Below are 15,783 nucleotides of genomic sequence, written 5' to 3'. Positions count from 1 at the left end.
GTGGAACTTGAAATGGATTGTTTTGATGCATTTTCACACTTTGTGCAGTGATACAGTGTGACAGCCCAATTCATTCCTTAGGTTGCGGCCAGCTCACATTCTGTAATCATGTGTATGAGAATGTGTGTGTGTGTGTGTGTGTTTCTGTGTGTTATGTGTCGGCATGTTTACATGTGCTAGTGGTACAATGTGAATGTGTATGTTGAGTTTTGATATCACAAACAATCATCAGGCTGATCAACGTGTTCTGTCTTTCTGTCTTGGCTTTCAGTGGCAATGTTCCTGAACACGCTGACTCCAAAATTCTACGTGGCCCTCACAGGGACATCATCACTCATCTCTGGTCTCATCCTGGTGGGTACTGCGACAAATGAGGATTCATGTTCATACGTAGCACCCCTTGTTTTGTTAGTTCTCTTTCTAATTTCACAAATTATATGTCGCTATAACTAGGGAGCACTGAACTCATATGGCTGTATATGATATATATCTTTTCATAACCACCTGGAATGTTTTGGAATTTGGAGTTTATGCCCCAAATGTTGAAGTGAGAGTCACCTCAAGAGAGTGAAACAAAACTGGTATTTTAAATTGGTCAAATTTGAGCAGTATCAAGAAGTCATCATCTTAATTACTTTATCATAAAAAAGTCTTAAAATCTTAATTACTGTGAAGTTATACAAAATCTTTTGATGAAGGAAAGTTGACAAGCTGTAGTATATAAGATTTTACCTCATCTGTGACACTTTATTCTTATGATCAAGAGGTCATTAAAAAGTGGTCTGTGTGATTCTATTCCTGTGACTCTCGTAAAAACTTGTTTTGAATTTGTTTCAGTATTGTACCTATAATATATAATTTAACATAGACGGCTGATTGTCATACTGGACTGTGTTTTGATTTGATATTTTTTGCCTTTTGTGCTTGCAAATTATACATCACCAGTGAGAAGAATCTTTGATATTAACCGATCTATAAACAAAAGAGTAATGGCTCCTGAATACAAAGGTCTTACTCTCTCATTTCTTTTCTTTTGTGTTCACAATAGGTGTCATTAAACTTCTTTGATAATGACTGCTTTGTGCTGCATTTGCTCATTTAAAAGGGAAAGGGAGGTTCTTTTAGGTCATTGACCATAGAAAATTGTCAGCTGACATTATACAAAGTATTATGTGATTTTAATGGCTAATATAATATACCAGCCATATTTGATGACTGCAGTTTGTTTAGAAGCCAACATAACAGAATCTGAAAGTTACAGGAGGTTCCAGCTTTTGTTACGTGCATTTTCTATTCCTGAAAATGAAGAGGAAAGCCTTTTGTTCATGTCACTTGGCACCATTCGAGGAAATTGATTGCACTGAGAGAGTATGTTGGTGTGGTCAACTTCAGAGCTACATGTACTACACAGTGTACATGTATGTATAATGTAGTGCTGGAAATACTATGTCTCGAATAGAACTGCTTGTTGCTGTACATGTGTACATTGTATACTTAATTTCACATGTAGTGGAGATCATTGCTGGCATGACATACAGTTCTCATTTGAGTTTTAACATTTTGATTTCTGTCAGATAGTACTCCCAAAGAATGCACAAGGACTTTTGTTTCTGAATACTGTAAAACCAGAAATATTCGCGTACATTTCAATTTTGTGAATTTTGTGAGAGCCAAGATTTGCAAAATTAAAATGCATGCGAAACTTCTTGTCTACACTATATGCACTGAATACTCATGGCAATTCACAAAATTGACGTGTTATGGGTGAAAGCAGTGGTTGCAGGTTAACACCAAATTTTTTCTCTGTTGACTGGATATCTCTAAGCAGTAGAGTTGACAACCATAGTTTTGACATACAATGTAAGCTGAAATATAATTCAGATAAATTCAAAGGTAACAGATGAGATGTTATAAAGGTACTACTAAATGATTTAATTAGAAGACTCTGGGTCAGATCTATACAGTGTAAGATGGGGTTAAATGTTAGCTATCATAATCAGATATATATCAGACTTTTTTTTTTAAAAGTGGCCAAAATTTGGTGCAAAATTCAGTTAATTAGTTGAGATATATCATATTAATGACTTTTGAAGTACACTTTCCTGTGCATTGTGAAACAACTTGACACAAATACATACCTGTATGTATATGTATTGTCTCATGATTTTTATTTTGTTGAGTAAAGGAATATAGTACATTGTATTTATGCAATTTTCATTGCTTGGACACCAGTAAGTTCATTTGTGTGCACTTCACTTCTTTGCATCTTGCAGATCTTCGAATGGTGGTACTTCCGAAAGTATGGGACTTCCTTCATTGAGCAAGTGTCTCTGAACCACCTGTCCCCATGGCTTGGCGGTTCGGACAATGGAGGGGGGAACTCATCCGGCCAACAATCTCCTCCAGGTATTAACCCTGTTTCCTGTCTCTGTCATCTTAATCATCCTTTTGTTGAGCCTGTCAATTCACTCCTGTCATCCATATCGGCACTTAACTACTGCTGATTTTAGTAGCTCCTCGACTTCAAATTGTCAGAATCTGTGATTTTATGGAAATTCAGACCACTAAAACGATAGTCTGATAAAAAAAGTTGACTTTTATAAGCACAACAAAGAAAATTTGATAAAATTTGATGAAAATTAAAGAAGCTATGAAATTTTGAGGTTTTGCTAATTTTCTCAAAACAGTTCTTGAACAGTCAATACAAATATGTAAATGAGTGAGTTGATGATGTCATCACCTCACAACTTGCCATATAGTTTGTACACAAAATCTTGAAATTTCCATTATTTTACCCAAATGCAATTATGCCAAAGTCTTGAACTCTATAATTATATTTAAATAATCAGATTATTTCAAAGTGATTCAGCCAAGAATGACATATTTTATACTTTATAGCATAAATATTAATCTATCATTTTTTTTTGTATACCATCAATTGAAATTTGTGAGGCAATATTATTACCAGCCAAGACATTTGAAAATTCACATCTCATCAGCTGTTCTAGAACTGTCGGGGAAATGTTAACGAAACTTCACAATTTAAAAACTTTCCTACTTTTCATCTGATTTTGATCAAATTTTCACTATCATGCTTGTAAAATTTGCTTTCTTTTTTAGACTTGCTTTTAATTGGATCGGAATTCCCCTTTCAAGGTAGAATCACACGGATCTACATTAATATGTCTGTTCTTCCACAGTTGTTCAAACTATGATGACCAGAATCGTGCAATTATAAGTTTGTGTTTTTGCTAGGTTGTTGCCGTGCAGAAGGAAAAGGGATTGCTTTCAAAACCAAGTTCCAAAATACTTTCTCAGGAGGAGCTACTCATGGCAATGTCAGAGCTTGCACATTCTATCATCAAATAAATGCATTTTGTGCTCTTCAGGTTTGGACAAGGAAAATCCAAATCTTGTGCATCAGGCCAAGACATGACTACTACCTGAAGTCTTCATAATGCATTATGGATGTGTATTTATAATCTATATCTTTATTATCTTTTTAACTGCTAATAAATATGATAATTTATTGGACAGGGATTTTTATACCCCCGCCAAACGAAGTTTGAAGGGGGTATATAGGAATCAGCGGACAGTCGGGCGGTCGGTCGGGCGGTCGGTCCGTTGCAAATCTTGCGTCGCGAACTACTTCCTCAGTTTTCAACCGATTCCCATAAAACTTGGCACAGATGTGTGCCTTGGGTTGTAGATGTGCAAGACGTATTTTTTGACAGTACCCAAAAGTACGTTGCCATGGTAACGGCATATTATGGGCAAAAATGGGTACAAATCTTGCGTCGCGAACTCCTCCCACAGTTTTTGATCAATTTTTATGAAATTAGGTACAGATGTTCATCTGAATATGTTAATGTGCAAGACGCATATTTCCGCAGTGGCAAAAAGTGCGTTGCCATGGTAACGGCATGTTATTGGTAAAATATAGGGCAAAATGCTTCATGGCAAAACTGCTTCATCAGTGTTCTTCCAATTCTCATGGAATTCATATTGAATGTTTGTCTTAGGATATAGGTCAGCATGACACATTTCTTGACAGTGACAAAAAGTATGTTGCCATGGTAACAGCTCACATATTATGAGCCAAAATGATGGAAAATTTTGTGTTGCAAACTACTTCCTCAGTTTTTGCCCAATTTCCATGAAACCTGGTACAGATGTGTTCCTTTGGTTGTAGATGTGCAAGACGCATTTTTCGACAGTACCCGAAAGTACGTTGCCATGGTAACGGCATATTAATGGCAGAAGATCAAGGAAAGATCTTGCGGATTTAACTACTTCCTCAGTTTTTTGACCAAAGCTTATGAAATGTTGTTTTGACCAAAGCTTATGAAATGTTGTTTGGCGGGGGTATAACCAGTCGCTGTAGCGACATTTCTAGTTTCAATCAGTAGTTGAAAACCACCTGTGATTATGTTATATTGGTTAGTCAAATACTAGCCAGCAAATGGATAAACATGATTAATACATGAAAGTTGACAATTTGATCTGTTTTTCTGTGAGTAGAACATGCCAGGATATGTACTTTACAATGCTAAAAAATAAACAAAGGAATAGCTGATATGTGCGTAGGGAAGTATAATCGATGGAAGGTGCATGTAATGGAATGGGGCATGCACTAGTGAAAGCTGTCCTGTCACAGCTGTGCATACTGTTGACTTAATGGTGATGCTGCAGACATCACTTCAGTATCAAAGAATATGAGGCGCAAAGATGCTGAAGCTGTGTTGTGTCAAGCTTGTCGCTTGTAGTGGCTACCATGTATATTTCAAGTTTAAGATATTTATTATTGTCAAAGTACCTTCGGCTGGCTGTCATGTGAAGCAGATGGATTTCATCATCTGGAATGTTGACTGTTCCAATTGCAGTATTTAAAATGCTTGGACAGGTTTCAGTCTCTCAATGGTATTTCCAACCCTGAATGGGGCAATCTGTGTGTACGTGTACCTTCCCACACCAGTTACAAGTGTCCCTTTCACGCTACACTTGTAGTCACTTGGGTGATCACCCAGAGATTCAACTGGGTATCCATCGGGGAACACCCTTTCATGCTTTCATGCAGTGGATCTCGGGTAACCTCAAACAATGAAATTTGCTAAGCATGAAAGGGGCATAAGTGATGTTACCAAATTGCAGATACAGCTGCACAGAGATATTATCAGGGTTGTTCATCGTTGTTGAAGGGGGTTTCCCTCTTGTTTTAAAGAATTTCTTTCTTTCTTGGAAGTGCTTTCCAAGATCTTTTTTTTTTTTTTTTTTTTTTTTTTTGCACAATCACATCAGCTAGAGATTCATTTCCATTTTGGCAAATATCACACATAATGCACCAAACAATGTGTAGAAATTTTAGTCCTGATTTATGCTACATTGTTCTTAAGTTAGAATCTTTGTGGCTACCAATATTACAGTGTACAGGTACATGCACATTTCGTTGACACGCTTCTTCAACATACATTGATTAATATTCAGCAATGATTTTGGATGTGCATGGCTGTCATAGGTAGAAAACAAATGAGAATTCTTCAGTAGAGATTGGGGGGGGGGGGGAGACTTGCAAAGATTAATTGCGAGATGCAAAGTTCTATAACTGTAGTGGGTGAGGGATGTTGGAATTTAGTCAATGGCTCTGGTAGTTCTGCCAATCGTGGGCCCAAGTTTTCTGTCTTTATTCCTTGTCTGCCAGCATCTTGTCTGCCAGCCCCAAATATCGGATTATCTGTTAAGCAAGTGTGACCGACAGGTCTTCACAGTTGTTGTCGGCCTGGCAACAGCAGTCATGCATGGCTTATTGGCCAAACACCCTCAGACAGGGGGCAGACCCAGGGCAGGTGCAACATGATGCATGGGTAGTGAGACCAAATGATAATGGAGGTCCTGTAAAGTGAATTCGGTTGCAGTTCCTTAAAGGTCGAAGAATGGGATGCCAAGTTCAAAAAATTTTATGAGTGAGATTTTCATGATTCGGCATCTCGGCGAGCGAATGTACGCGCGAGCGAGGGAGCTTTTTCAATTTTTAGCTCTTAATGGTGTGATCAGGTGCATACTTAAGTGACTATTTTGTACGTATTTTGAAAGACAAAAGGAAAATATACCTTCAATTGCAACTTTCGCTTTAATCTTTTGAGCTATGCTTCTTATTGTAGGCCCAAGTTGCAGACTTTGCCAGATGCGTGAGAAAAATGGGTGTCATGCGTGAGATCGTGAGACAGACCCTAAATGCTTGAGTCTCACTCAGAATGCGTGAGACTTGGTAGCTCTGCCGGAAGACCTTGTAGAAGTCTTGCGGTAACTTGGATGTGTGAAGTGGAAGTATGGGCAAAGAAGAAGCGTGAAGGAAACAGGAACCGAGGGACTTGTAGAAGGGGAGTTCTGTGTACAGTACAACATACAGTGTACTACCTCATTCTATGTACATGTGTACAATGTATAATTGCAAGTCATGAACTTAAAGTACAACAGTCTTGAAGTTTTGATTATCTTTTTTTTGCAATGGTACTGTACATAAGGTTTACGAGTGTGTTTACATGACAGCAAGAAAGAGGGGCAGTAGATTATTATGATTAGCAATAACAGAGCAAGATATTTATGATATTCAGATGTAGTATGTAACGTCAGCTTTCAGATTGAATGAATGTGGCTGACATCTTCTTAACTTTGTCTCATCCAAGGTAATGCGGAGTCTCTTACTTTCTCTATAGTTCCTTCACATTTCTACTTTTGCCACTTAGGATAGATATCAATTATACCATTTTAGGTTACTAAAAATATTGCAGCTGATCGATACAGCCAGTGTGTTGAAATTCTTTAGAAATTCTGTCCTCCTTTGCAAACATTTAGAATATAATTTCATCTGTCAAATTATACCTTTTTGGTGCAAAATGACTCCATGTCCTTTAGATTTTCTGTGGTTTTAAAATAAATATGATTGTAAACTGAAGAGTGCTTTTCCTGTTTTAGCCACAAATCCTATAGATGGTTGAAGTGATGAGAAATCAATAATGGAAAGAAATTTCCTGTTTACTTCACTAAAAGGCATAAAGTATCTTTTAGCCATATATAGTTTCAGTCTTGATCTCTTATGGAACACTTATTGGTGGTGAATGCATGTGATTGATATTGTTACTTGATCATCTTTTCTATCCAGGAAGTACAATTTCAGATATTATGTACCATGTTTTATACTATGAATGCTTACATATACACAGCGAAGGTATTCAGTCCATTTGGAAGAAACATACAGTATGTCCCCCCCCCCCCAAACAAAAAACAAACAAAACAAAACAAACAAACAAACAATCAGATATCCACATTGATAAACTTCCAATATGATTAGGCTGTCTAAATGTTACTTCAGGGTCTAAATGCTACAAAGTACTTTAGGGTCTTCATCATAGCTACATTTTGCAGAAAACCCCATTCAAATTGGTTAAGTGGTCACAGAGAAATATGGATCATTGTAAAGCATGTCATGGGTTTAGCACTTATGGATGCTCTTGGAACTACATAATGTGTGAACACAATGGACAGAACTTGGAGGAAAGGGATTCCTGCCATGCTCTACTAAACTCCTCTTTTCTCTTTGACCACTGAAGCAAATCAGATGGGGTTTTCTGCAAGATGTGGGTAATAAGTTATAGTTCCATTCCGTGACGTTGTATTTGGATTGATTCACTATTTTTCAAGTTATCATTGTGGAGGGTCCCGTTGTAATTTTTTTGGGAACATCAGTACAGTGTTTAGGTCATGAAATATTGTCCATATTCTGGTCTTTAATAATAAACATGCAATCATTTTTGTAGACTTTGTTATAGAGGGTACCACAGGCATAAAATAGAGGAGAATGCATGTGTGTGTGATACGTTGGTTTAACAGATGTACAAAGTTTGTAGTGTACTTTGCTTACATATTACTGCAAAGTTTCAACATTTGATGTTTGAGACATCTTCCAGTATTCTCAACCTCTGGAAGGACGGAGGGTTAAATTGTGTTTTAATTTACAAGTTTCAAGCAAATCCCATGATACCTTGAAAGGCACCGGGGGGGGGGGGGGGGGGGGGGGGGGGGTGCAAGTAAACAGTAGTTTTCTTACGAATTGTATATGCACATATGTATTTCAGATTGCACCAGATACAATAAACTAGGCACACACTGATCAGGTATTTTAATATGAGTCTTATGACTGGGAAAATGAGAACCCTGTTGTCAGTATCCTAGCAAGAGCTTGAATAGGTACATGTAGTTTCTTAGTTTGCAGTTTAAAGCTCCTGTGTTGATACATCTATATGTGCATGTAAATGAGGAGACCCATATCCCACAAAATGTCATTCGCTGATCCAAGCAATTTGTGGGGAAAAGCACAGAGGGCATATATGCACAAAGTGCATGGGTTTTGTCTTCATTTTTTCCCCCTAAACTTCCTCTATGTTGTACATGTACATGCGCACGGCCATAATGTTTGGATCAGTGGTTGAAAGGGCAGTGAGTGTTTCTTGTACAGATGTGGAAGTAAGCTACAGATTGTAGCCATAATGCACTTGCTTTGCTCTGCACATGTATATTTCTTTAAAGGTCCTGTTTACCATTGGGAGCAGTGATTTAAAAACTGTTTAAGATCTCATATTTCATGCATATTTGTAGGTCTGTACAAGTAGAGTAGTACCACAAAACATCCTACCATATAAATTTTTTGCAATGAAGCCTAAAATATAAGGAGATATCAGTATTTTTCTCAATAAACTCTAACTGTAGACGGTTTAGTCTTGAAATATTTTTATTATAACTATTGTTCACATTTTCTATATAATCAATACTTAACATTGATTTTACAGATTAAAATTTTTACAGTGGTTGTTTCTATTCTTAAGTCACATTTTAGAACTATTTTAAAGCACTAAGACTGGGTTTTTGTTTCATCTGCCAATGATAAATGATACCTTTAACCTCAATGACTTCAGGACTTACAGTATGTAGTTTTCTTACAGTTGGCATGCACAGATTGTAGGTACAGTGCTGTAGGTAATTAATCATCTGTTAGTATTACAGGGGAAAACAGCAGGTTGTGAGATTTGAAATGAGTAATTCAATAAGGGGCCGTTCACAATTATCAACATTTTCACAAGCGTACAAACCGTACACTGGGGGGGGGGGGGGGGGGGGGGGGTCAGCACCCGGAGTACGCTTTCCAATTTCGAAAATGTCGATCCATACAATTGTATTCTCGCGCCCATCCCGTCTGATCATGGCCTCTCCTCTCGCTCGCACGCACTAGTATGCCTGCGCGCCCACATTGCAAGAAGTAGAATACAAATAGGCACGTGGAAACAATGTCAAAGATGGCGGACAATAGAACTAGTGACCGCCCAGTGTGTGACCAGAAATATCCCACTCGGTATGGACTGCTGAAGCACCAGGATGAGGAGGGACACAAACTGAAAAAAGGCAGACCAAGCAAGAACTGAACACAGTGAAAACACTTTTCTTCGTACACTTTAATGGGGGAGGGGTCTTGAAAAGTGAGTGGTTTGTACACTTGTGAAAATGTTGATAATTGTGAAAGACCCGTAAGGTGTATTGGGAAATATAATCTTTGTTTACAGTGTGATCTGGGTTAAATGTTTCCCAAAATGTAAGAATATAATTACTACTAATAATATTTTGTAGTAATTGCATACAGATTCCTTTTAGTTTTGTCTAGTTATATATCATGACAATAGTCATAGGAAATGGAATGTTTGCATAAAAAATTGTCTTTCTTTAAATCCATTTTGTTTTTACAAACAACAAGACAGAATGATAAAAGAATTGGTTATAAAAGCAGAGTGAACATGGGCAGAAATATTGGAATGGCATGCTGAAAGTTGTTACCATATGCAGTGCATAGAAATATTGCATTCTCATAAAGAAATGAGAAATACACTGTGTAGTAGTCTGTTTATGAATAAAGGGATATTGCACAGATGTTTGATGATGGTTCTTGCAGTAAATTTGATTGATGGCCTCCAAAAGTCTGTTTGACATTTTCAGAATCAGCGTTTTTATTGCAAGGATATGATATAATTCTGGATAGTTAAGGGGGAAAAAAAACAACAATCTACATTGTAACTCCATCATCAAGGATTGCTTTCACTTCAGTACAAATCTCTTGAAGCTTCATTGTATATGAACTATCTTGAATAAACTGTCCTCAAATGTCTACTAAATTTTTATTTTGTGTAGGAATAATAATTACATATTTCAGAATGGTTTCTTTGTTCATAACAAGTGAATGCAGGAAATCTATGTATTTTTCTTTTTATGATTTATAATACAAGTGGCGTTTAATACACCAATCAATTTTTGCCCTTGGGAATGTAGTAAATGATCCGTTAGAGATTTGATAAAAAGTATTATATGAATAATGATATATTAGATTTCATCAATTAAAGTGGTGACATTTTGTGACAATGGTAATATCTAAAATGCTTCATTATAAATAGTAAATGCATGACACTGCTTTTTATTTATGGAATGGCATTGGGCAGATGAATGATGCTCTACTTCTCATAAATGATTATTTTGTTCATAGAATTACAATTAATATTAAAAAATGATAGCAAATATAATTTCACATATCCTGCTTTTATCACAGTTGCTGGGGTATGTATGATTAACATCAATAATCCCTTGCAAGAGAAGAGGTTCTACCTTTGATCTCTTCATCCTCTGCGACAGATCCACAGACTGCAATCCATTCAGAATTCATCTGCAAGACTGGTTAACAGGAATAAAGAAAGCAACCCACTTTGCTTTCATTCTGAGAAAGCTCCATTGGCTTCCAGTAAAAAACAAACAAACAAATGAAATTAAAAATATTAATGTGAGTGTACTGTGCCATCCATCAGCTTACAAAGTACTCCCCCTTACGTTATACATACACAATGTATAAAATTCACTGATAAGGTATCTAGTCCTTCACTAGGCCTAAGATCATTACATTCTGTGCACTTAGAAGTTCCTAGAACCATAGTTCTATTCTTCTATTTATCTCATATAATGTAATATGCCTTGCTAATCATATGCAGCATGCATCTGAAGACCTATCTTGGGGATTTTTCACATATCTCTTTGTAATCATCTCATTTGTTCCTCTTTAATAATGTTTGTTTACTGAATTATTGTTCTCTTTCACTCTATGTCTGGCATTACAAATGTTTGAAATATCTTTCCTCTCTAATATCACCACAACTGTCTTTGTTTGACTAAATGTTTGCTCTGTAAAGTGCCACTGTTAATTATCAGTATTTTCTAATATTATTTATGGATGTCTCCTGTATGATAGGATGGTGATTTATGATTGATCTACATGTGTATATAGCAATTTTTCGCATAGCTGCCTGGCTCGCTCCAAAAGTGATGATAAAAAGAAAAGACCAGCAGTGACCCAATTTTATGATGTGTACATGGCATGCAAAAATCATTTGGCAAATTGATAGTTATTGCTTGTTTGTTTGTTTGTTTCTTTTTTGCGAGTGTTCCCGAATGACAGTTTAGTAGTAAAATGCTCTTAATTGTCAAAGTAGTGATACCATGTCTATGCATGTGACAGTTAAAACCAGACCGTATGTAAGGAGGTGCGTCAAGCTTTGTACATGTGCATTCTGGTAATGAACTCTGGATTTATTGTGCACATACAGGCCTTGTAGTGAATGAATGGTGCATTACAACTTAAGTGTATGTTTTCTAATTAAAGAACACAACAAAGTTGTTCATGAATGCATGTAAAGTGTGTGTTATTGAACGCATTGAGACAGATACTGACATTTAAAGACACTTAAATTGCCTTTCTGTCCAGGGAGGAATCCTGTATAGGGATGAACATGAATGCTGATCATGAGCCAATGTTTGTGCCAAATTCAGCTTTCATCTCTTAAAGGCATAATTTACCACTTGCAGAAGAAATAGAAACCCAGCATTAGTGCTTTGAAATAGTTCTAAAATGTGATAGAAGCAACCACTGTAAAAAATTGAATCTGTATAATTGATAAATATACAAAATGTGAACAATAGTTGGTCAAGTTGATAATATCAATTATTTAGGAGTTATTATAGATGATGAATATCTATTATAGATGATATAAATCATGGGAAGATTAGTATTTCTAGATCTCTATCGGTGAATGCATCATAAGCTCCGTTCAATACTGCCGTTACATACTCTTTTTGTGTTGTATGTGTTATAATGCCTTTATCTTGCCTCATTTTGATTACTGTAGTCTTGTATGGTTTAATGTTAAGTATTGTTAAATACACAAAATGTCAACAATATTTATAATAAAAATGTTTCAAGACTAAACCATCTACAGTTATGGTTTATTGAGAAAAATAGTGATATTTTAGGCTTTATTGCGAATTTTTTTATTTTTTTTTAATGGTAGGATGTGTTGTGAATCAACAGACCTATACATGTGCATCAAATGCGTTATCTTGAAAAATGTTTAAATCACTGCTCCCAAAGGTAAAGGGGCCCTTTAGTGTGGTTTGCTCATAGATCTATGACAAGCTACAGGGTAGTAACAGCTGTCGTGTAATGGATTACGCTCTCATATTACAGATGATCCATATTAGATGGTAACTTCTTCTACATGGTGTGTGCTGAAGAGCCATTCAGTACAAATCTTCTCTGACCTTTTAATCTTACCGTGTTCCTTTAGACTCATGAGATGCAAAGAGGGGCTGGAACTTTTTGATTAAAACAAATCCCATTCCAGCAGTGGCGATAAATTGTCCCATTCAGCTTGATCCAATGTTATGACTTCAAATGATTTTGTAACTTTTCATACCCTGCAATTTTTCTCCTTGACAGAATGTAAAACTTGGCGAAATCCACTGAACCTGATACGAGGAGCCGAGTATAATCGCTACAACTGGGTGACGGGGAAGGATCCTCTCACGTACTATGACATGAACCAGTCGGCCCAGGATCACCAGACGTTATTCACGTGTGACTCGGATCCCACGAGACAGCAAGATGAAGGTAGGCTGCTCACTAGAGCCCCTCGCTCGATGCAAAATATTGAGAGAGCTGTTGCAGTCTCGCATCTGCTCGCATTCATTATCAATCTATGCTTTATAAAAACTTTTGCACTGATCAGTCATCTTTGTCAGAGTGTATTATTCAACATGAACCAAACTTGACAGGTGTCATCTGTAGGAGTGAAAGCTGTATAGTTTTACAAATTGGGCTTATGTCCATCTTGAGCTCGAGCAGACAGCATATTTCCAAATTCTGATGGTGATGACTCTAAACTGCTAGTATTACATATATGCTTTTATGTAGGATGCTGATACTAGGAAACAGTGAAAAATGAGTCATTCCCACACCTGCAGATGGTCAAAAAAAGCTTGATATGGTCCTATAGTTTGTTCATTTTTTATGCCTCCGCCAACGAAGTGGCCAGAGGCATTATGTTTTCGGGTCGTCCGTCCGTCCGTCCGTCCGTCCATCCGTACGTCCGTCCCGTTTTGTTTTTGTCGATATCTCAAGAACCGTGTGGTGGTTTTACATCAAACTTGGTATGAGGGTATATCCTGGGGGGATAATTCTTTGTTTGGATTTTAGGGTCACAGGGTCAAAGGTCAAAGGTCACAGATTATTTTGTGAAAAAAAAGGTTGAAAATTCACGTTTTTCTCCATATCTCGCAAATGGTTCAAGGTATTTTCATGGAACTTAGTATATATGCTTGTTCCAATGGGCAGTGATTATCTAGGGAAGTTGGGGGTCATGGTTCAAAGGTCAGGGGGTCAAATGTCAAGGTCAACTCAAAATATCACTACTTTCCTTATATTTATGCAATGCCTGAAGGTTTTTTTTTTTAAAACTTGATGTATACACGTATTACCCAATATATATTCTGTGCGAAGTTTCTTGCCAAAAGGTCAAAGGTCAAAAGGTCAAAGGTCAAGTGAAAGTGCTGAATTGCACTTTTTGCTCCATATCTCAAAAGTAACTCAAGGTATCATCATGAAACTTACATATTTATGCATGTTCAACCTAACAGTAATTCTCTTTGGAACTGTAAGGTCAAAGGCCAGGTTTAGATAATGCTATTTTCCCATTTGATACTGAAATTATACTTTTTCTCAATACCTTGAAAATTACTCAATGCATAAACTTATAAAAGGGTCAAAAGTCAAGTAAAAATCATCAGTTCCCCAAATACCTGCACTCTGACATTTTAATCATTCATCCAATTGAACCTAGTTCTAGGAAAGTGAACATTCAGTACATTTGTGTCAAACCTGTCATTTTAATATTTTGCCAATTGTGTGAAACTGTCATCACACATTGTCAAGACATTGCACTATAGACCTATTAGGAGAACCATGCATTATGGCGGAGGCATATCAGTCGCGGTAGCGATATATCTAGTTTCTTTTTTTTTTCTTTCCCTTGTGTGGCAAACCAAAAAGACATTTAGCTAATTCTTGTTAATTTTCAATTATTTTCAGTTAGTAAATTTTCACTTAAATTTGATGAGAAACAAGTTTTCAGTATTGATAGGATGCCCCAGTGGATAAAAGATAAATGATTCTTTTCCTCAAGTGTCCCCAGTATGAAGAGTTGATAAAGACATTAAAATGTGAGGACAGGGATGGTTAGAGTGTAGCATTGCTGACCACCCCCCCCCCCCCCAAACAAAAAAAAAACAAAAAAACCAACAACAACAAAGCAATAAAAACAAGAAGAAAATTAGCATAATTATTCTAAGCACATGGTCTTATTTTTTACCCAAACTTGACAGGAATCATCCAACAGCCCCAAGTTAGCCTTCAGTTTTGTTTTGTTTTGTTTTGTTTTTTTAAATCATTTCCCATAGTGGTAGTGCCCGAGAGTTAAAATTGCCAAGCACGTTTTGATAAATGCAGAGTTAACTAGAGAGCAAAAGAGAATAATAGGGATAGATATCAAAAGCTTTAGATGGTGCCATTGTTGTATTCTTTTGTGCAGCTTGTTTTTTTTTTTTCTTTTTGTTTTGGCCATAAAAAACAACTGACTTTATATAGGATTAGAAAGGGATGTTTAGGGAATGGATGATGAAGGGAACAATATCTCCATGGATATCAGCACATGACAGTTCTTACAAAGTCCGCATGACTTCTTTATTTTGCATTTAGTTAGTGGGGAAAAAAAATTCCTACAGAGCAAATCTGGGGTATGTTTGTCTTGTATTGTAATGGGACTTGTTTGTTCCATCTGTTCTCAAAGAGGGAAAATTCAGAAGTCCTGCCTCCTCTTTTTTTTCTTTCTGAATCATAAAATATCATCAACAACAGAAACATACAGACCAAGAAAATAAAAGAACCCCAACAAAATGGGTTACTGGTTGGGTCTCTATTTCTATCACAAGCATAATCCATAGAGTGCTTGTATTAGAATATGGATGAGTCGTTTTCACAATTGATAGGAAATACAGAGGAAGGTATTAGCATAATGAAGGTTTTTACATTATGTGGCCATGCAATATTTTGAATCGGACTAATCCTTGTAGGATTGCAAAGGAGGTAATGGACTAGATTGTTCCAGGTATCGAGGGATTTCTATTCTAACCCTTTTTTCATCTTCAGCAACATGTGAGAACATGTGAGAGGATCAAGAAAAGCTGACAGTGTTGATAAAGAAAAATACATGTAGATCTGACAATCATAAACCTGTGACTCAAATGTCAGCATGCTTAGAGTGTACTTTCCCTGTCTTTCTTCTGCATCTCCCTTAACTTGTTTGTTTTAAA

At 36.6% G+C, this 15,783-nt stretch overlaps 1 protein-coding gene across 4 annotated transcripts in view; it reads left to right on the top strand.

Annotated features, from left to right (window-relative positions):
* The window catches only part of LOC139740798 (suppressor of tumorigenicity 7 protein homolog), a 38,914-nt gene that overhangs the window by 9,684 nt on the left and 13,447 nt on the right, over positions 1-15,783 (top strand). For all 4 annotated transcript variants that reach the window (XM_071651372.1, XM_071651371.1, XM_071651370.1 and 1 more), the window contains exons 2-4: positions 272-354; positions 2,274-2,406; positions 12,857-13,027. In XM_071651372.1, coding sequence (XP_071507473.1) covers positions 272-354; positions 2,274-2,406; positions 12,857-13,027 — 387 coding nt within the window. The remainder of the gene's footprint in view (positions 1-271; positions 355-2,273; positions 2,407-12,856; positions 13,028-15,783) is intronic.

Source organism: Diadema antillarum, unplaced genomic scaffold, assembly GCF_040938485.1.
Source record: "Diadema antillarum isolate AM-2024a unplaced genomic scaffold, OU_Dant_1.0 seq00000885_RagTag, whole genome shotgun sequence".
In the NCBI taxonomy this organism is placed as follows: Eukaryota; Metazoa; Echinodermata; class Echinoidea; order Diadematoida; family Diadematidae; genus Diadema; species Diadema antillarum.
This window is presented reverse-complemented; position numbering and strand designations above follow the sequence as displayed.